Below are 24,042 nucleotides of genomic sequence, written 5' to 3' on the forward strand. Positions count from 1 at the left end.
TTATAAGATCCCAACACATTTTCTACATATTTCTATATTAATTTTTTGTCTTAAACCATTTGTAAATTGTTTATTATATTCTATTTTATTGTAAAAATTAACACTGACTTATATCATTCTAATTCTCAGTCAGTCAATTGTAAACGTTTAAAATTTACCTGGTGCTTTCTTAAACGATTCGTTTACCCTGAACCCTACGTTTCATCCTGAATCCCGTGTAGAAAGCATTCGCACCACCCTCTACGTGTATACAAAGGGCGAAGTGAGTGGTCGATACAACATGGCGACACGGCTGTCCCTGAGATAGCGGAATATTGACCTAGGAGAGGAGTTTTCCCCGAATTGGAAAGGAAATCACGCTTTCGACTGTGACACGTCAGGAAAAAGTAAATCGTCACCTATGTACACAGGCGGCTAGATGGCGAGATGAGTGAAGGGTGCTTCAACAATCTGAGGAAAAATCTATCGAGAAGAAAAGGTTGCTTGTCGAACGCATCACAGCCAGCCGGCTCTCCTTCCAAGAAAGGTTATGCTTCTGATTCGAAGAGATGAGCTCTCTTTAACTCGAAACGACGGAGACAGAAAAATCAGGTCTGATGGAAAACCGTTTCAGAGAAATTCTATGGCCGTTAACGAAAGTGTCTGTCAGGAATGTTAGTTGAGCTTAAATGATGGATACGTCGAGATCAGAATCAAATCTTAATGCTAATGGAAAGATGAATAATGTAGAAATGGACGAAGAATATTTCCGTGCACGGTTTTAGTTTGATTCGAAGTTACTAAAACCTTTTTGTATATCTCAAGATATTTTTGTAGAGTTTCCTAGATTGTTATACTTATTGCACTTTTTTATGTGAACGATGGAATGTATAAAATTTAAGATTATTTCTTATATACAATATATTATTAATAATTCTTAGTTTTTATATTTATGTTTAATTGTTATCATTTATACTAATCCATTGCAAAAGTAATATTATTATTAATAAATATTTAAATGTATATTTTCTTGAGATAATCTTCCATTGTTCAAATTTTTATTGTTACTTATATTTCTGTGCTACGTCATAATAAATTGCACGATATAGGTACTTAAACATATCAATAAAAACTATCATGAACGTATTGTAACGAAGAAGTGAAAAATCTTTATCAAGCAATGATCTTAAAACAGTATATGTTTTACGAGTTGAAAGTACACAAAGCAAATTTCGTTCTTCTGATTCTATTATCTCGTCAGATAAATCCAGAATTCCTCAATTCCCTCTGTGCTTCCACGTCGAGCTTTTAAATCGATTGCACTCGCAGAATAAGAATCACTGAACCGAATACGCATGAAACGTGCATCGTTCAAAATGTCGTAGAATTCAATCTAAAATCCACGGGAGCAATTACGATCGTTGGTAATACAAATAAAAGAATGGTACTTGAGAAAGTACTATACACTTAGAGATTACTGTTTAGAAAAAATACTTGTGAATACATCTTGGTAACTATAGCCAAGTGGCGGTTGTACGTACATATATGTGAAATTCTACAAAATAATGAAATTCGCAACGAGTGCCTTTCTACATAATACCTAACTTTTCCACCTTCACGCGCATCCATCGTAACCATAATTCAAGAGAACCACGCACGAAAAAATTCCAAGAATGAGACAGCCTCCTCCCGAACCCATTCCCATACCTCACGTTTCGACACAAAAGAGGAACGCACTCCATAACCCATCTGTCAGAACGTTAGAGCGTAAAGCATTGGGAAGAAAAGACCGTGTGGTCCGATCTAAGCCGCCGTGTGCTCCATGAATCAAGCGTGCGGCCAGATTACTCTACGGGGGCGCGTTTCTCCGTACGAGGCCCCAGGGAGAACGAGTGTCTCTTAATGTCGTGGAAATTAAAGATTTCTCTCGTTCCGCAGAGGGGTGAGACCATTAGCCATGACTGCGTTGGGGAACAACCAGCACAATATCCTTCTGCTCGGAGGCCTACCCTTACGTCGGGGTTGACACGCCGGAAAACGTTATCTCGCTGGCGCAGATGACGCAAGGGTGAACACGAGGACGCGAGATCGCCTCCCACGGGATCGTCCGCCCCGTAATATTTCGACCATAAATGTTTGAATATCACCGTGTTGCCGTGCTTTTCCTTTTTGCGAAACGCGCGAGGGTGCCGGTGAGCCGAGGGTGAATGCGCGGCGAATCGAGAGAACGCTCGGTTTCATAGGGTTCGCCGCGATGGGATTTTTTTTTAAAGGCCCTATATGGACTCTACGTCACGGAAAAGTGGACAGGACGAAATGCACGCGCGGACTATCGGATAAAATTAACTGGAAGGATTAAGGATTATTTTTTTCCGCTTTTTGGAGATCCAAAGGTGTAACGAGCTATGGTGATTTGGGGGAAGAATGATCAGCTCTTTTATGAACCAAATGAACGGGGAACATTCTCGACTAATGTTTTGGAACATTTCAAATAATAGATAGCGGTATTTTTCACGTGGAAATGGGAAATCGTTGCAACGCTGTAATAGGGATTTGGTTCTCTCTGAATGAAACGATATTTTTCCAGGTACTATGGTATCGAGAAATGAGAAGTTAATCTCTTGCAATATTGTTGAAAATGATAACAGCTTATTAAGTCTACAGCTATAAGCCTTTTAAAAATAGCATATAATCCGATAAAATTCTGTAGACCAACGGTGCAGCTATTAAAACAAGCAATATTTTAATATCTTCCATATTTTATAATAATTTCTAATATTTTAATATTATATATTAAGGGATTTTGTGTACAGTCTAATAATAATCTTCAACGTATAATTCTCCATTTCTCACTGACAACCAGTCGAATAAATTAATAAATTCCAGTAGCTGTTATTTAATCGCGTGTAAAAACGATTATCTCAACCTGCCTTAATGAATTACACGCGTTATCTACGCTGCTCGTGATTCCACGAAGTCGATCGAGTATTAAAAGACAAACTAGTTTGTGATTGCTCTCCCTTCGTTAAGTAATACTTAAACGTGAAAATTGTCAACACCGTTCGGTTCATTAATAGTTCATTAATAACTGGTTAATATTCGTTAGTAACGTTTCTATCCGTAGCTAATGAAAATGTCACCTATCTACTCGTATAAACTTCCACTCGGGATGCGATAACACCATGACATCTGCTACCTTCAAAAGAACAACAAGTCAAGGTAGCATCGGCGATGTTCTACCGACTGTTACATCGATAAAATTAACTCGTACAACCTAGCCGAAGACAGCAGGTTGCAGTCATGTTATCGAGCATTTGTATTACCAAGGACACCGATGGCTCTTTTAACAACCTAACCACCGCGACTCGCTTCTATTTCAAATCCTCCGCTCTTCCCACCCGTTAACTGGTCACAAGCACGATCGACTCCCACGCTCTGTTCACCCTCTCCCAGGATATTGGAACGCTCGAATCTACCGTATAAAGAACCCAATCCACGTGCAACCAACACCACGACGAATCGATTGTGATCGAGTGGATCGCGCGCGACAATTACGACACTATCTTTGTCGCAGGTGATAGCAATACCTCGCACGCTATCCTGGTGCGTGATCCTCGTTATTATTAGCGGTGCGAGCGGTGCGGATCGCCAGTAGCCGGCGGCTGTCCGCGCGAAGTCGCGGTGTGCCGATATATGTATACTTACAACCGATGCCCGGCGACGATGGATAATTTATTGCGCGTTCGGCGTTTCCGCGCGATCGTTTAGGCAGGCCCGGCCACCGCACCGGTCGGAATATAAATGGCGGCGTGCGGCCGATTCCCATGCAGAATGCATGCGCGCGTGCAACCCCGCTCCAGGCGGCCGTTGCTTCGCCGCCCGGCATAAATGAGATCGTTAATAAACGATACGCTTTATTGTGATTTACGCGCTCAACCGGTCGCTCGTACTCGCGCCAACGACGAAACACCCTTCTTCGCAGAGGTGGCTTGGTTGAGATACGTTTTCACTGAATCGACAATCAGCAACTGTTTGTTAACGTCTAATAAATATTAATAAACCATACTTTCACCACATTATTCGCGAATGATTTTATCCTTTTCTGAAAACAGCCATTTCATACGAAGATCACGGGTGAAAAACATCATAAACGATATTCCTTGTATTTTATAGGAGAGCAATTTTCATATGCACCGCGACGTTCAAATATTGAAATCATTTTGATTCTGACATTAAATATGTATTTCTGTTACCCTATTATTTGTTTCTTACGGAACGTTGTGCTGCTGAGCATTGTGTTATAGAACGGTTACGCTATCAAGCGACTAAATTCAATGCAAAATCCGCTGCATCATTTCATTCTCACGCCATTTAAACACAAATTCTCCGTGTTTCGAGCGATATTACACGCGTTAAGAAAAAACGGAACGCATCCAAACACTATTCATCGATTCCGACCAAACAAAACCAATACTAAGCTTTTTCGCGATAAACGAGGGAAAGGAGAAAGGAGGAAAACGGTCATTGTATACGATTTTCCCATTATTTCACCGTGTTTCAACCAAGTATTACGTGGCTAAAGCACGAATCGCAATTGTTACCATCGTTGAATGCCGCAGCGGCGCGAGCCATTTTAAACGAGATCGTAACACCCGGACCAGCCTTCGTGCAACCTGCATTTGAATAGAATGGCCATATAAATACGCGACAAATATATGCAATTAGAGTCGTTCAGCGAGTTGCTGTTCCAACTCCTACCGTTGTCCCCCTTTGCATCGCGTTCTTCCTGTACAAGTGGCTGACGAAGCGTGTCGCAGGGAATTTGCGAACAGATTCGACCACGAATAGGGTCGAAAGTTACAGAAATTGGAATTGCATGGGTTTCTCGTACTATATTTGACCAGCTGGTAACGGCGATGGTGTAATAATGGTCACGTTTGATAGAGAGAATTTACGGATGGACACATTCTACGTGCTGTTCAATTAATCTCTCGATGTTTGTTGTACAAATATTTGTGGGTTTGAATATCTTACAGATGAAGGTAAGAGGTGAATGGGTTACAGTATTATTCTCAGTTAGAATATGTTATTTAGCTTCAGCCACATTCCTTGTTTCAATTTATATTTAACGGAGCATTTGATCTCAATTATTGGTAAAGAATTAACAGTAGAGGGATCTCTTATTATAACTTTATCAACATACCGAGAATAATTATAATATATGATAAGTCTTTTAATCGAAAGCAACTTTTTCGGATGTTTCGAAATGGTTGATGGGACATTTTAACAAAGAACGGAAACATAACAAGTAGAACTGTATAATCTGTATAACCGCAAAACAATCCAATTACGAAGGGTTAAATCAAAGCCATTCTCGGCCACGAAGCTTTTTCAACGTCTGCCTTTCGTTTTCTCGTCTCTTCTCGTCACGAACTCCCCTTAAAAGGCCCATCGTTGTAATTGCTCAAAAAATAACGATTCCTACCGAGTCGACTCCGTCGTTTATTACACGACACACGCATAAGTATATACATACGAACGTGCACACACAATCGCAGAAAGACAAAGAACAACGATCGAACGATTCATCCAGCGTTGTCGCTCAAGGTTCACGAGCTGAAGGGTCTCGAGATACTCCGTTGATGCGGTGCGGTGCTAACAAAAGGTAATTAGTTTAGAGTAATTAGCTGTTTCACTTCTCCCTGCTTTTTTCTTTTCTTCGTTGCCCTCGCGTTCCATCTGTTCTGCTTTTTCCCCGCCGTCGAAAGTGAACGCGCTCGTGATAGTAAAAAGTAATTGTTCTGTGCTTTTTTTGTCCTTTAATAACACGATACCGTGGCTATTGACACAGAACCGAGAGAACTTCGCGTGCTCCCTTGGCTTCGCAACCTCCAAACGATTTTAATGAGGAATCTGCTTAAACATCGCAGACATAAGCATTTTGGAAAAGTTCGTGTGTACTTGTTTGGCTTTTAACGATCGGGTACAGAAGTTCTGTTAATGGCATTGTTCGTATAATCTGTTCGTAGTCGATATTGTTCCTATACTTGTTTGATCGTTTAAGCAGTTCGTGTAATTTATTTTCTTTCCAGCTCAAATAGTCTCGTGCCTAATTTAATTCTTTTTCGTTCTAAACTTTCGTAACTTAAACTTTGAGAAAATAGATTACCGTTCCCAAATTAGTTAGGAAAGTGGACTATGTATGTTATTACGATTAGATGCACAAACTAGTTAAAAATACGTCCCAGATTCACATGACAGAATGAGGTTCGGGCGCTTTTCCGGAAATAATAGAGCCCGGCTTTAATTAACGTCTTTATTCCCGGACGTTTAATTAAATACAATGTCTTGAGTTAATTTACAGCCCGGCTGTTGAACTTCTCTTTCAAGGGAGAATGGGACCCGCGTTGTTTTATGTAAATAGATCTCCGTCGGTTGCTGCACGAGTTGGAGAATTTACTTTTCGCAAGGGAGACGAAATTTCATGGACTGCTATGGTGGTCAACTGTTCGAATGGAATTTGTAATATACAAATGAAATTGTTATGTTAGCAGCAATGTAATACGTGTTGAATAATTTTGTGAAATAATATTATTAATAATATTACCGTAGAACTCCGTTTATATGATATGATCATTAACATAATAGCAGTCCACCTAGTTCTTTCCACTAATTTCATAACGAAGCCTAAAACTTCACTAAACTCAATTTTTCTAAGTATGTCTCGACGAAAAACTCAAAATTCATTCCAGCAAATTCTATCTTCGATCTTTCAACAACACGTTGATTGGCCTTCCGACGTGATAAATTGACCTTTGTCCGATTATGAACGACACCATCGTCTACCTAGAAGAAATTCCATAATACGAACGGGTCTAATCGATAGGCAAGCAGATGATCGTGGCCCGAGAGAGCGACACTCTTTATTCTAGCAATTATTTCTAATTAGCGACGAAAAGTTCGCCGACCTCCGCGGTTCAAGTGACTTCTACGACTGTTGCTTTAAAAGATCTCGAGCTTGCACCGCGGGGATAAATTAGCACCAGGCTGCAAAATGACCGACGTCGTTTCCGAGGAAAGAAAGAGGACCACTTTCATCTGACAACGGATTCTTTGCGACCCAAGAATCTAGAATTTACTCGCTACGAACGTCTGGTAGAAAGGTTGTAGAAAAAATCGTGGAAAATATCGTAGAAATGAATTTAGAATGTAAAGATAATATTTCTAAAGTACCTTCGTAAAAAGAGAATGGAAAATTTTAAACATTCGCGTATAGATATAGGAAACAAATATAGAAACATCGATGTAAAAAGCTACAAAAATTTTGAGAAGGTTTGTGAAGAAAGATATAAGAATTTAAGAATAAATATTGTAATATCTATTATATATTTTCAAATCTGTCTGAAACTTTATCAGTATTACTGTGATAATAATTTCATAATTGAAATATATATATATATATATATTTTTTTTTTTTATTTTATTCTAGTTATTTTACAATTTGTCCTTATGGACATTTGGTAAAGTGTTATATCTTTTTGGTGAAGAAAAAAATAAAAATAAAAAATAAATATAGCATGTGGGCGGCTACCCCCAGCGGGGTGCCAGCTTCGTTTTTTTTCTAAGTTATATCTTTTATGATGAAATATATTTTGACGAAAATAAACAAACGTCCAGATCGAACGATAATACGTAACAAACCAACGTTCGAAAAAATTTACCACATGGCAGTTCGGACATAATTGATTCTACATCCTAATTACACTCCTACGTAACACGTAATCTCATCAATTCACGGACATCAACTTCTTTGGGTAACGCGCCTCTTCGAAATTCCGGCGAACAAGATTACCGAATCTAACGCGTTACCCTCGAACCAGTCGCCGATTTCGTCCGAAATAAATGGCCTTTTCTTAACGGTACGCGTAATTAGGAGCCTATCGGCTGGTCGCGTTTCCTCACGAAACGCCGCACGTGAAATATTTCCAGAGCGGCAAAGGTTCTCGACAGACCTCCCGGCTACGTTCTAGATCGTCGATCCAAGGTTCATCGACCAACCATGACGGTTTAGCTACGAATAAAGGGAAAAAAGAGGAACCGTTCGAGATTGTATTGCGAACGAGGGGTATTTTAAGCGAGAAATTAATTGGTCACATTTAGCGTCCAAGATTTCTACTAGTTCCGCTAGGACATTGTCGGATATAGTAAATATAAACATAAATTGTAATGTAAATTGATATAAAACAAATTCAAACTAATCGCAAAGTAATAAATATGAACGCGTAGCATGAATGTATATTATGATTGAATTTATATTATGCAATGTCCGTAAAATGATCAAACCCATCAATCACAAAGTTCTAAAAAAAGAAATAATAAATAGCAATCATTTATGTTTTCGAAGATGAATTTACATGGAACATCAAATCATCGCGTAAAGTGTTATACGTAGCCTGTAATCGCTGCAAAACAACCCGATATTTATCAACAGATTAGCAGGATTCCATACCGAAAGTTTCGCAATATCGTTGAATCCCACGAACAACGATATTCCCGTCCGAATTAACGGTTCCGTTCATCGTTCGTTTTATCCTTGGATCCGAAACAACGCTTCTTGGGCCGTCTTTAATTCCCGCGGCCACGTTACCCAGAACCACTTTTTACGTCGCTTCTTTCGAGCAATCAAATTTGCATTTTCGAGTCTTCGTTCTCACGCGTCCGTTATAGCGTCTTCATCCAATAGAATATAGTTCTTTATGCCTGAGTTGTTTGCCAAATATTTTCAAATGAAATTAACATATTCATAGGCATGGCCGTGGTACTGGCTCTTTTCATGTGTAAAATCGAGGGTCACTCGGGCACTTGCTATAATCAGACCTTTGTTATCTTTCGTTTGAAATTGTTTCGTGATCTTTCTGTCGTGAAAACACACGATGAAAGATGATTCTCGATGAAAACTAAACGTTATGAGTATTTGATAAAAGAATCGTTTCTTACTATTTATACATAGAAATATCAAATTTAGAATAATTCCGTAACAACTCAGGTAGGAAGTGCTGAAAGTTGGAAGTGTATATTGAGATTATTGATTAAGATTTCTTAAGGATATAAAAAAAGACAGGCATCAGATAATAGAAAATGAGAAAAATCATAGCATTCTCCAACACTAAACGCCACAACGTTCCGGCGCGAAATCGCGTGCGGAATGACACCTAGCAGCTCGTGTTGATGGAAATACAGTGGTCGCGTCGTTGTTCGGATTAAAAACGAATTAAACAGGCAACATTATCCAGCTGGTCATTGAACGTGCTCCGAGAGAACACGCGAAATTTCGACTGGATGCGCACGGGACACGCCTTTATTTCCGTCAAGATTTATATCCCTCGTGGCGAATGAATTTTCGGCGGGAGAGATAAGAAGAAAAAAAGTAACAAGCGCAATCTATCAGGATGAGTATCGCGGAGATTTAGAGTAAACCCCCTGCCACCCTGATGACCGAAACGATTGGACGTCGCTAATGGTGGAACGGGTTCGGAACACCAAGTTAATTTCGGACGTACCCACGGCACTAGTTTGCTTTCGGTGCGTGATTATTTGATGCCCGGCCAAGTAATTGCAACGTGTCTCGGGTGTATCCTGGCTCGAAGGATGATAGGGGCGACTGTTGTTTTTGGATCTTGGAAAAAATGAAGATTTATGACTGTGTTCGATACGGCTGCTTTTTATTTCGCCTTTTGAAACTTTAGATTTGAAACGATCGGAGGAGAATAAGATGATGGGAAGATAATAATCAAGAAATGCCGTTTGATTTTTTAGACGAGAAGTTGCTATTTTTAAATCGCTCTTTATTAATCTTTTAGATGCAATAATTACACGAGCAAGAAAGTAGACGAAAGAATAATTAGAAAGCGCAGTTATTTTTGTCAGCCAAAAGCAATTGGCTTTTCGTTATTTTCAACGTTCGAAGAAGTAACAGAAATGTAATAAAAATACTAATTGCCAAACATTTTCATTTAAACTGTTCTTTAAGCAGCAAGAACAGCTATGTTCGCATACTTTACTTTTACTTCCATATTTTGCTTTACCCTTTTAATCTTGTATATCAGAAACAGTTACACAACCTGAAATGTTGCTTAAATTCATGCAAATGCTTTTGATGCAAATGAAGACCGACATTATTTTTACGAAATTTTAAGCTAATTAAATACACGATGTTTTTATTCGCAATTTACATTTGGCCGGTAGGGACACGGACGAATTCGGAGCATCCCCTTGACGAATGACATAATTGGACGTCGACACAGGTGAAACAGGTTCCACTTGACGTGGAAATTGTTCCAGATATACGCGAACAGGTTGCTGCTTTCGGTTCAGAGATAATTGGCGCACGCGACTTCAACATTAAGTGTACCTATTTACAGGACAAGATAACGCGAATACCGGCACAGGTTGTAGCAGATACAATTTCGTTCCCACTGTGATCCCTGAGAATCTGACAAATCAACAGTTAGTCTGACACGAATAAAAACCGGCCCGATTATACATTCAATTATGTGGCTATGCAAATAAAACATGCGTTTAAGTGAACCTACTTGCGAAAATTACTGCAACCAGTGACACATTAAAGTATAATAGCTCGCTTGTGCTGAAACGTATGTAAGTAATATAACAATTTATGACATAAACATTTTTTTTAATCTATTCATGCATGAAGATAACAGAAGAAAAATACGATAAGTACATTTTAGAAGACGAAGCGATTTCTTGTATCTTATGCTGTCTTAGAGAAGTCGCTTTCTGCAATTCTGCAACTTTATCATTCTTCTGCTAAGTTTCCTTTATGAAACGAGTTTCATCGTAACAAATTATTCGCGTTATTTATGGAATTATCTAAACAGAATATGGATTAAAAACTCTAGAATCTCCAATCTCAGAAAACCGTTCTCAAAACTTGCTCAATTTTTCAAGCAAAACTTTACCTAAAAATCTCTTGTCAATGACTAATACCAACATCCTACTATAATGCAATTGAAACACAACGCCAACTTATCAGCCACATGGCATTCATAAAAACGGAACGTTTCGGACAACGAAAGCGAGGGTTGGGATACTTCAGGAAAGAAGAACGAGCAGCGATACAACAACCAGGATCCGATCGAACAGACTACCGAGCCGTGTACCATTCGGATATCAAAAGGTGTCCTTTATTTCGGCGCGCTTGTCACCGAGTCCCTTTATCGTTCCACGTCCAACCAAGCTAACTTTATATTCTACCATGATATTCCCTGTTCCATGGCGAAACTGTAACTGCGATAAGACCAGCGGCTTGGCAAAAATTCAGCAGATACAGGCGAATTTATTTTACCTCCCCGCATAAGGACGAAAAAAGTCGACAGGGCGCGGATGAAGATAATGCGAGCAAGGCGAAACGAATTCGGTAGATACTCTTGAAGGGGATTTCGTTGGTTGGCCGAGTGGAAAGAGAATTTTGATGCAGTGTGAAGAATTAAAAGTGTGTATAGCGAGAGAGAATGAGAAACGGACGGGTATTAAAGTTGAAAGGTTGATGTCGGCAGAAAAGATATTACGGTGGAAGCAGTGTGGATAATTACGAGTCTCTGGTGGTATTGGGTGGAAAACGAATGTGTATTAAATGGTTTTTGTCGTTGTAATTCCGTCGAGATTTGAATTATAGCACTTGTAATTCATGGCCAGTTTTAAAAGAATCATAAAGTGTATATTATATCACCGATGCAATATGATTCGCGGTTGCTACAGTGGCTCAGAAAAATATTTGAATATATACAGGAGATTTTTATGAACATATATAAAACATTTGGAAATTTCATCAGTACCGCAATGGGACACAATAACCATGATTATCCTCGTAAAACTTGAAACGAATTGGAAAATGTTGTTACGTTTGTTTCATGAATACAAATGGAACATCATTTTAAATGCGAACAGGAAATAATCAGTTAGAGTTCTACAAACCGTCTAACACGTATCTAATTACCCAATATCTAAAAATTTCACACGGTCCACGAAACAAAGTAGAAACATTAATTCGGTATTACACATTATTTAAGATACAGGATATTCATTGTAAAGATAAAATCAACATATATATATCATCCTTACATTCGACATCTCAAGAAAGATGTTCGTATCACATATAACCCCATAATTGGTAATACTATTAAATATTTAATTTTATATAATTGCATAAAATCCTTAATTACTCCGAACTTCTATTAATTATTAAAACGTTCTTTGTATAGAGTCGTTAAATCTTTTTATTGTCTATAAATTCCTTAATTAGATCAGTTTTATTTGTAATATAATACGAAATTGGTTCGTTCTAAACTGCAGATATGACTAAATAATTGACGACAGACTTGACGTAACATTATTGCCAGAGACTTAATTTACCATAAAAGGCTTTGCTTCACTCTGAAAGGAGTTCCCTGTAAATTAATAAATTAATAAAACCAATAATATATTCATAAATTTATCAATCACCGAAATACAAAAATGTATGTACTCGCAGGCGTAAAAACGAATTTACAATCGATATACTTCCTTTTACGTCTCACCCAGATAAAAAATATGCTCTAGCTAAGCAGAGAAGCAAAACGGAGACCCAAAGACTACATAGTTCACGCATAATCCAGCCTCGGTCAGGGGTTCAATAATAAATATGCAAAAAGGAGGAGCATCGATGCCGTAAATAAAAATGGCAGGTTTGCGTGCTGCGATCACCGCGCGTAAAAGAAGAAGACGAAGAAGAAGAAAAAGAGGCCCGAAATAAAAGGACGAGATCGAATCGAGAAGAGAGCATACGAGCAGAAAAGAAACGAAGGAACGAACGAAAGAAACGACCAGGCAACTATACGCAACCAGCGTGTCCTGGTAATCTCTTGATTTAGTTTGACTTAGGGCCCACGGTACGTGTTCCCTTGGCCACTTTGTCGGCTACCTTCGCCAACGAACGATGAAGATACGGGAAACAACCGGTGGATGTATCTTGAACTTGGAATCATCGAACACCGCGATATCGAGCTGACATCTTTATTTATAGAAGTTTCCAGTTGGTCGGTGTGAATTTGGAAATTTCGGTTTCTTCCAGTTTGCTCGATTAGCCAAGAATGTTTGATCACAGGACGAATAGTTAAAATCTGCTTTACAACGTGATTTTACAAAAGATATTCGATATACTTATATTAAATTTACTAAACTTTAAATCCCCCTCCCACTCAAAATAACAATTTTATCAATCGTATCACCCCTATCCTCTAAACCTCTCAGTTTTATTTAATATTCCGCATGCCCTCCCTATTAATAACAATAAGAAAACCTTATTTCGCAAAATGAAGTAAAAATGATGATATATTAAATATTTTACGAAGAATGCAAATCGTTGGTTCAAAAGATCAATTAAACAAATATTTCCTCGCTTTCATCTTCCTCACAGTTCGTTTCAACATCGAGCTTCGACTAAATACATCGTCTACAACAACATAACGAACAATGATCAATCGATACTCGATACCGATCGGACAGCTCGATAGATCATTTATCTATGCGTTTAACGAGCAACGATACAGTCTAGAGGTATTAGGTGTTTGCCACTCACCTGCACTCGCTGTCTATGACGATCCTGTTTCCGCTGCCGCCTCTCCAATTCTTCTTTTCTCTCGATCAAGGACCTTATCTCGACTGCGGCTACGGGCGCGATGCTATCGTCAGGTACGTCTGTGCACGAGGGTAATCTCTTGAGGGTGGAAACTGGCTCGTCTTCACCCTCGCTGTAACTTTCCACCAGGAGCTCCGAGTCGCTCTGAAAGCGAATCAAGGATTCCGTTTGAATTCATTACTCGGGACGACGAGTATGAGAAAGGGGAGCTGGAACTAATTTTCTCCATAAATTACTTTGTTTCATCTCAGTTTTTTATTCTTATTGATCTTTCTAAATGTGTTTCGTGAAATTAAATTCCTTTGATGAATATGATTAGTGTTTCATATAAATTTACTTGTGCTTGTTTATTGCATTGGTGGAAAGGCAATGTCGTTTTCTGAATTAGAAGAATAATTTTGAATGGCTCAAATTTCACAGTTCAGGTTACCCTTCCGAATTATCTACCATTCCCCAATATCGATATTTAATAATGAAAATCTTCCGTAACGATATCGTCAAACAGCTACTCCCTTCTTCTTACCACATTTACCCCTTCCCTTCAATTTCCCTAAACGACACGTTAATCCCTTTTCATCAAAATTCCATCTGCCCCTGAACGAACGCGAATGAACGAATGAATAATTCACAAAGGGGGAACGAAGAATAAAGATCGTTGCCATCGTCCTTAAACAAAATTCTTTTTCCTCGCCAAATGACAATTTTCAACGAAGAAGGTCCGCTAAGTAACTTTGCTAGCGTGTTTAATACATTTCGTGTCGCGGAAAAATGAAAGCTGACGAGAGAATTTAGCTTTTCTAGGAAATGTGAAATATAGTCATGCTTTTTTAGATTCTAATAAGGTAAACTTGAAAAGAGAATCCCTAAATTCAAACGATTTAGATTCACTAAACTTCCTGTTACTGAATGTCTCAAGCTCAGCATAGTAAAGTTTTATCCTCTTAATACAGAAATTTTTCTTTACTTTACTGATTATGAGTAAATAAAAATAATCAGTTGGTTAAATTAGAGCTAACCTATTGGCAATGTAAGAAATATCCTTTTGTCTTTTGATATACTGTATTTCGTTGATCAAATTCTTGAGAAACCCCTGGAATAAAATCCCTATGCCTGTTCTAATCCAAAACCCTGATCTATTGGAATTTAAATAAGCACTGTCGTCTGACTATCGTCCTTAATAAGGTTAAGTTTCCTGTATTCTGAGGAATACGTCAAAACTATGAAATATGTATATATAAATTCTTATGAGCATACCTACGCATTTCGATCTTCAAATATTTCAATCATTAGATCACTGTAACTATAGTGTAACGTGTTAACCTTTCATAACCTTGTACATGCTATTAAAAATTACTAAATTACTTGTAAAATTTACATATCAATATGTTCGTTATTAGAAGCTGATATAGAGCACAAAATAAACTTCACACTGACAATTATTATGCATCAAGTATGTTTATCAACTTTAATGCAAATATTAACAAAAAAAAAGAATATCGCGTAAATTTATGAAACTATCAAACGCGAAAGCAAAGTGACGTCGCGCATGCGTGGGAGTGCAGTGCGATTTTCGGCGCATCAGTGGCGCCCACTGTTGCAGTATCGGTGAGCGCTAACGTTAAACGCGCGTAATTCGAGTGCAACAAAATTAAGTTTTGAAATTTTTCTTTTTTATATTGAACTTATTATCAGATTATTGAACTTTATGAATACACGATTATACAGAAAAATTATTTATAACAATTATTAGATCTTAGTTCAACTTGTTAATCAAGGCATTACTTAATCAAAAGCTTGTATAATTATAAAATTAATTATTAATAATGACAGATTGATTCTTGAGGTCTTGAGTCTACAAGTCTAAATATGATGTAATTTATTTTTAATAGAGATGATACAATGAATTAAAAGAAATGTATAAATAACGAAATTGCCAAATCCTTAAAATCTCTTCAACATAATGGGAAACTGAATATCTGGTCTCCCTATATCAACAACACATAAAATCTGCAATCTCTTCATAAATAAATAAAATTTCGATCATAGGAGGTTAATTGACTTTTCCTTTTTCTTTTTGCGAGTTAGTTACCTGCTCTGGTGGTGAACTCGGCGTGCTCGTGCTCGATGCCTCCACCACGGAGACGTACTCGCTAATGCCAGTTTCGCTCTTCTGCAACTTTAATACCGGCGTCTCGAGGCCGCACAGGAACACTTGGCCGAAGAACAGAATCTTGTTTATCCTGAGGCACACTTGAGCAACTTCCTGGAATACAACATGAGCCAAGACTTAGCATGAACGGAAGAGAGAACGGAGGACGACAGTCTGTTTTGAAATTTCAATCACGAGAAAGATCGACCTTTGTTCGAAGTTTATAACAAATAAGCTACCTGAAACAGTATCTAGGTCCCTATTAAGTTCGATGGAAATTTTGGAATATTTTGAACAATATTTATTTAAAGATAATTTACAAGCAAGTTGCAAAATACTATGTTATAACGTACTTAACATTTTCGATACTTCACCATATGAACAATTTTTTATAAGGCTTTTAATGAAAATACCGTAAGAATATTTTATTATTACTTGCATCTGTACGTAATATATTTATATATAACAAATGACCTACCATATCTTCGGTTTTTTCGGCGTAGCAAGGATCTTGCGGATTCGACATCAGCGGCGTGAATCCTGCCAAGGTCATATCTTCCGGCAGTTTTACCAATTCAAGTTCTGAAACAAGCAGTTAGTCGAAAATTTTTTAATAAATCGCAAATTTACAATCAACGATCGCTAAAAATAAGAGCCCGTGCATAAATTTCACGCTTAAAGAACAAAATTAATCGCACACCCTGTCGCAGCAGCTTCTCCAACTTGGAAGTTGCTTAAATATGCATGAGCGTACTTCACCAGTAAAGTACCGTTTTTCAACTTCATGTCATAGATTAAATCGCAATCGCGAAAGATTGTTAATTAAACACCTCTTGTACTTTGGGAGTTAGATTTTTAAGAAAATTGAGTGCCTTTTCATAGTAAATTAACATAATATTCATTTTAATCTTGAAAAGTTTTGGGTTAATACAGTTTGGGTGCTTAATAATTCTGAGATTGTCTAAAGATTATTTCAGCTTTAATGCACAATACGTTTACACCCAAAGGACTGATCAATATTTTATACACGAAAGACAATCCAAGAATTATGATCTGGAGGACATGTTAGTGACACAAATATGAATCTTAAGGGGTCGTGCTACTTCTATATAATAGAGTCACTCCTATTCCACAAAATCGAAAAATCTCTACCACCCAATTCCAATTATAAAATTTATAAAAGAATCAAACATACGTCCCACGAGGAATCAAGATCGTTCTTATGCATATCATAACTATTTTCAAAACATTCCCAATCAAATTATTCGTTACACATCCAACGGTAAACAAGTGCCATTCAAAACAGAAATAAAAGTCTTCTATTCCACAAACGATAAAAAAAATCATCTTATCACCAATCTCCTGGAAACATTACGAATAATACCCTACATTAACTCCCTTCGAACACCAATATCACGGTATCACGTATCATTAAAAAAATTCGACCAACAACCACGATTGCCACTCTTCGGTCACGTTCCACCAAAAATGCACTCGAAAACCTAACAGAAAACGTAACTACAGTTAGAACGCTTACACCCTGTAAACACGATTACCAGTAGAACAGTCTTCGCATACAACGTTAGTACCGTTGTGCGAAAATTTACGATATAAATATCGAAATAAATAGTTACGAATAGCAGTTAGGTATTGTAGCCAGACGGTTTCCCGAAAATTATGCCGCTGGATCGAAGCGACAGATAATAACGATCGGCAGTCTGTTATCATGCAAATATCGAGCGAGTGCACCAACGATAAACATTGGTCAACAACTACCGGGGAGTGGCAGGGCGTTCCGGTTGGTCCCAACCACGGATGAAAGGGGCTTAAGAATATTCAACCTGTCCGATGACACGGTCTACGTGTACAGATCGATCCGTTCCTTCGAGTTACATTGTAGCTGCGCATACCTCGCGTCATTGATCGCCGATAATGGAACGATTTAACGACGGGAGGAACAGCCCTGCCTCGAGACTGTCCGGAACAGGTATATGTAATCGTTCCTGTATGTACAAGATGGTACTTTGAAGGCATGCTTTTTCGTACCCGTGGTATGCTACGAAAATTATGGTAGTCTTTGTATATGTATAATATAGATTAAAAAAAAAAAAAACAAAAAGGATATAGGCGTAGTATAACGTAACTTTACTGAGAAAAAGCCTAGTTTATATACAGTCATCCGCAAAAGCTTTTGTGCATGTTATTAAAGGTAGCCCAGATTTTACAGCCAAAATTGAATTATGAAGTTTAACGTAATCGGTACTTAATAGAGCAATATCTTATACAGCTATTGAATTTGATTATATGTATTTGTTTTATGTGGTAAATTTTACAATATACAATTTATTAATCCGCAATGTTTGAAAGAAGATGGAATTACATTATACGGCTTTCTAGACAGCAATTTTCATGCAGCAAAATTTTACATAATTGTCCTAACAAACTTCCCCTTTTCCGCCGAATCAAACTCCCTAAATTCGATCCCGCAAAATTTCAATATTCAATATACCTGTCTAAAATTTCAATATCTAGTACTCGAACACCTAGCAACTCTCGAAATACCCAAATCCTATCTATTATAACAATGTCCAAAATCTGATGAAACCGTGATGGATACCTTGCATCGTATTGTCAAATTCATGATTCGCTCGTGTTCGACATCCCCAGGATGATGTTGCGACTACCAGCGATTTCGAATGCAACACGCCAGCCGCCATTAATATTCGGCTGACCGCGGCTTGAATCGCTTTACACAGGCTGCATTTATCGCGAATATTACACGAAGTTCATGGTCAGCGTGGCCGGGAACTCGCGCGGAACGTGAGGAGGATCGAGTTAGGAGGATCAGCGTGGCAGCCTTCGCAATCGATCATCCGGAGGACCTCGCGCGAGGTAGATTAAAGCCTGACTCTCGTCCCGAGCCTGGTGCAAGGAAATATAGAAACCTAATCGCGCAGGCGAAATAGAGAGCGTGCTCGCCTTGTTAATGCGAATTCCAAATAGGTGTCGTGGCATTCGCGATCATGCGAAACCCGTATCATTCGTGCTAACAACGCGGAGGTTACATACTTTCATGAACAGAGTATTCTAAACCGCGTGGCATGACTTTAGGGATGAATGGAAAGAAGATATTGAGGAACGTAGAAAATATAAAAATAAGGAGACACGTTCATAGAGATATAAAGATAATAGAAAGTTTAAAAAATATGTACTTTCATCTTGCTGTACTCAATTATTTTTAACGATTATGCTGTGAGTAATAGAATCTAAAATGTAAAGTTTTTAATACTATTCTGGGTTGTATATGGGTTGTAAATGACCCAACTTTATGCAATTTTATCTACTAACTTAACTCATATATGAATTTTCGAAGACCCATTCTTATTTTTTCAATTAAAAAATTCAAGTTCCCTCATCCATCAAACGATCCCAAACCTCTGAGGAGCAAAATAAGTTTACAGAACCAAAAAGCTTAAGTCGGAGCCCGGTAGGTATACCATCCAACCAGCCCTTGAAACATCATAATCTCACACGAAACTCTGCCATCAAACAACGACCACTAGTAACATGACGCAGCGTAAACTCTTTCCTCCATCGAACGTCTGAACAGCATCTCTGCTTGAGTCCGCGAGAACCTATCTTCTCGAGCCGGTCGAAGACCAGCATCGCCCAACACAAAAAGAAAAAGCAGAAGGAAAGTAAGAGAAAAAAAGAACTCATGAAACAGGGAGAGAAAAAAGAAGAGTGGAAAGAGAGGAAGAAACATCTTGGATGATCTTCACAATAACATTCTTTCTCGGGTCCGGTGGGCACGTTCGCAACGCATTGGCCCGCCCAACGCAGCAGCCACCATCCTTTTCTCCTCTTGTACCTTTTGTCCAATTTATCCATTGTGCCTCGGGTGTAACGCGCGGGTAAATCGAGAGAGAAGAGAGAAAACGTATCGAGATCGTCGAGTGGACAACGAAGGATGGAAAGAGGGAAAAGAGAGGAATACAAGGGAACGCAAGAAACCATCCGAGCCAACAAATTGGCATTACGGCACACGTTACTGGATGTACCGTTACTGTCTCAGTTCCTTTTTCGAATCGTATCGCCGGCTGCGTTCTCGCTTGCACGCGATCCAGCAGAACCGGACGTTCCTGCTGCTTAGCCTTTCGATGTTTCGTGATTTTTCCCCGGGGATTTGGTTTTGTTCCTTTTTAACCGGGAAGAATGGATTTGTCGCCTTGGTATGCGCGCGTATGTGGTGTGGTATTCGTAGGAGGATTGGGAGTTCTCGTGCTAACTGAAAGCGGAATAGGTGACTGCTTGATAGTTGATGCATTCGCATATGATTGGTTGCCTTTTTTGGAGGAGAAAGAATCTTTTGGTATTTGCTACTTCACTCGTAATTGAACTGTATCGATTAGTTGATTAAATTGGAGCTCACAAAGTATTCGAACGCTTGTAAAAATCTTTTGAAGCAGTAATATAAAATTGTACCAAGTTACAAGGGAAACATTTTATGTCCCAATAAAGAACGAGAACTGATCGAATAGTCCGTATTAATATTTTCGTTTCTGATTCTTTTATTCCATTTAACATTTCCTATAACTAGAGTTTGTATAATAAGCGCTCAATTTTTCTTACTACCTATTATTTTTCGTTCATATAGTAGAAGTCCGTTGTTACATGATGGATTTAACCGCTACAAGTTCAATTAATCGAACATTGAGCACAGAAATATTATTTGGAATACTCATGTTCATTTTTCTATACAGTATATACTATACTATACTGTATACTATACCGTATGCGATAGATCTAAGCACTTCATCAAAAATTCGAGTAACAACTATAGTTCTATTCAAAGCACGTAACCATGCACTGCTTAACATAATGCAATCGAGTCGCCGTATCAAGCCATAAACTTCCCATCTAACCGACTCCGTCGACTCGAGATGGATAATCCATGGCGGATAACAGAACACTGTCGGACGTTGTGCTAAACACTTTTTCGTCTACTTTTCAAAGGAGAACAACCGTGATTTAATGAATTAACAACGGTCCACCTTGTACCGTCGATACGTACCACGATACGATCTATGAATTATGTACTGTTATCGCGTGTAAACCTGTCTCAAAAGTAAGTATAACACGACCAAGGACGCGCCTTGAAACTGGAACGCTCTTTCCCAGCAGTCTAGATCCGTTAGGGTAGACCTAGTTCTAACTCTGGAAGACTCGATTCTACATGGAATTACGAAGAAAATTTCGTGACACTGTGATTTAATATCATCGGCAACGATGAAGCTACAAAGCCTTTAAGTTGCCATTTTTCATTACATCATCGTGGCGATGCGAATTAGTGAAAATGACGAGATATCGAAAAACTTTCGATTGACAGCGATGAACACTCCTTAAGATCGCATAAGTAATCGGTAATTCGTAAGATTTGCCAAGTGTGAAAAAATTCGAACGCCGCTAAATATCCTTGCGATTGTTTGTAATGGATGCTCGTTGAGCCGGTAAATTCATTAACGCGTCGATCATAATTATCCCGAGGGTTTGTCGTCGATTATGAATTTTCGCTTGAATCACTGACTCGTCACTGATAGACCTGTTTATTTGTCGAATCGCAATGAAAGTTAAAGAAATGGAAAATTATATAATAAAGTATTGCCATGGATACGAAAGAATTATATAAACTATTGTAAAATACTAAACTTGTAACAAACAGAGATTAATTTTAGAAATAGTATTACATCTGTAATGTGGTGATATATTTATTATTAACCCTTGTTCATTTTTATGAAATGTTTTGTAACCAACGCGATAGATTTTGATTTTGTACTTAATTTCATAGCTTTGTATTATGTTTAATGTTTAACTATCAGTTCCTTCTCCAGTATAGAGTAATCCACATAAATACATTATAATACTTAACGAATTGAAGAAGTACTATAGATACAAGTTCAACACGCCACAGTTCCCACAGTCAGCTATGGGAGGTCAGCAGGATTACTTTAAAATTTATTTTCCCATTTATTCAAAATTCATTTCGCATTTTTTTATAAGGACCGTTACTACCATCAATCCTTGTAGTTGTAACCTCCGTGACAAACCTAGAAAAATCCACGGAATTTGAGCCAAGGAATCAATTAACCCAAAATCCCCCTTAATTCTCCATCTTCAGAAGCGTCAATTCAACACGACCTGTGTATTAGCGTGTAACTTCACCCTATGAAACATTACCGTGCATTCATAAATCATGCTGCATACGAAATACATCCAACGCATCAACACACTGTTTCATTAACTCGTAACACGAACTTCCTTCCTAATACCTAAATTTCCTTGTATTTATATAATTTGAATATCGTTTGATATCATTTGTTTGAAAAATATCCGAATTTTTGAACGATAATAATAATATCTTGCTAAACAATGAAATTTTTATATTACTGACATACTTTTCGACGATTTGGCAATCCATTCCAAAGAATATCATCGATTTGCTAGAAAAACGACGCAACTAAAGGAAAAGAAGAAAAACTGTTTGATGCCCGAATTTTAAATATCTTTAAAAGTATTTTAATTTGTCACAAATGAGCTAAAAAACTGTCGTTTAAATATCTTTAAAAATTTTGAAATCCAGTACGAATGTGCTTAACAATGACAATTATTTGAATATCCTGGAAACTTTTGGAAACAGCAAATATAGAAATAAATTCAAGAAACTATGTCTCAAAGATCTTCGAAAAAAGATTGAAATCCAACACGAACTAACTCAAAAATCATAATTTAAACATGCACCTATAAAATCTATAATCTGCTACGAAGTCTCGTATAATCTAAAATACATTACAAAAAGAATTGAAAGTGGCGTAAACGAATAGAAAAAGGGAGCAAAGCAATCTCAAAAGAACAGACACGGTAACTTGGCGTATTCCTGTAGAGCAAACGCTGGAAAACGATTGGCTGGCGACTCGTAATCGGTCGGCCAAGACTTTGAGTGTATATGGCACTGCAGTGGTCACATCGAACGGATTCACCGTTACGTAACCGGCGGCTATCCGCGGGTCAACACACGGCCAGAGGCTTCACCGTTCGAGGAACTTAGGTTTTTCGATTAAACGACTGGTCCAGAGGGGACTTCGAGAGAGACACGTTATCGCGGGATATCGTCGCGTCACTGGCGCATGAACGTTCGCTCGGGAATTGCGGCATCGGAATGGTCAGACCGCGTAATGAACATCAGAATGACGTGGGTGACGTTTGCTAAGTCGCGAAAGGGTATTTTTGAAGCAAAGGGAGGACGATGGCAGACCGATCGAACCGACAATTTCTCTCTCGACAATAAAATGCTTGAAGAGACAATTCAACTAGTTTTTCAACTAGTTTCAAGGTATTTCAAGTTGAAGATTCTTTTGATTTCGATCAAGTTTGACAGATTTTTTGGTTGAAGGTATTTCTGGTGTAGATTTGGGTTAAATTCAAGAAGAATAGCGATTCTTGTAGGAAGATTCGTCGAGGTCTGTTGATTTAACACGTTCGTCGCCCAGCGTGATTCTGCTAAGTTTCCTGGGGGGCCAAATCCGACCGCCGGTTCGCAGAATATAAATAGAGCGACAAGCAGGAATTCATCGTTTGTCGCCTTCGATTCATTGTAAAGAAAAGATTATTTATTTCTGAAATGGAGGAAACGATAAGTTTTCCAGTTAGAGTATTCCGAGGGATCTCATGGCAGATATCTCAGATCTTTCATTTAGTCGAGAAGCATACTTGCGAGACGTACGTCAGTGATTTTTTCATTCTCAAAATGTTCAGTAAACAACGTGAAAATATATTTGAAAGTGAGGAGTCTACAATTATTGTTCGAAGTGCCCAAAATCACCCCAAATGTGTTTGGAATGTTTTAACGAATACCATGCGATATAGAATAATGTAACATATTATACAGAATATAAATTAATAAAAAGTATGGTATAATGTGTTTTTAATATTTTTATGTTGTCTATCCTATATATCCTATATATATCCTATATATAATTTCGTACATTTAATTAACTCGAACAAGAAGAGCGTCACCATACTTTGGTGACTGGGCACCCCACGCCCCCGCGGAAGTATACCCGTCGCATTAATACGTGCGACGTGGCGACGAACGTATTAAAAAATCTTTCGTATATATATTTTTATCCTTGGAAATAAATAGACTTTTGTGAACTTCCTG

The 24,042-nt window shown here is 38.1% G+C and overlaps 1 protein-coding gene across 6 annotated transcripts in view; it reads right to left on the reverse strand.

Annotated features, from left to right (window-relative positions):
* LOC132905318 (telomerase-binding protein EST1A-like) overlaps positions 1-24,042 on the reverse strand; it is a 146,648-nt gene that overhangs the window by 24,698 nt on the left and 97,908 nt on the right. For all 6 annotated transcript variants that reach the window (XR_009657779.1, XM_060956486.1, XM_060956483.1 and 3 more), the window contains 3 exons: positions 16,303-16,406; positions 15,765-15,938; positions 13,616-13,819 (listed from right to left, as the gene is read on the reverse strand). Coding sequence is in view for 5 of the 6 variants with exons in the window: in XM_060956486.1 (XP_060812469.1) it covers positions 13,616-13,819; positions 15,765-15,938; positions 16,303-16,406 (482 nt within the window). In the remaining variant the exon portion in view is untranslated. The remainder of the gene's footprint in view (positions 1-13,615; positions 13,820-15,764; positions 15,939-16,302; positions 16,407-24,042) is intronic.

Source organism: Bombus pascuorum, chromosome 3, assembly GCF_905332965.1.
Source record: "Bombus pascuorum chromosome 3, iyBomPasc1.1, whole genome shotgun sequence".
NCBI classification, from domain to species: domain Eukaryota; kingdom Metazoa; phylum Arthropoda; class Insecta; order Hymenoptera; family Apidae; genus Bombus; species Bombus pascuorum.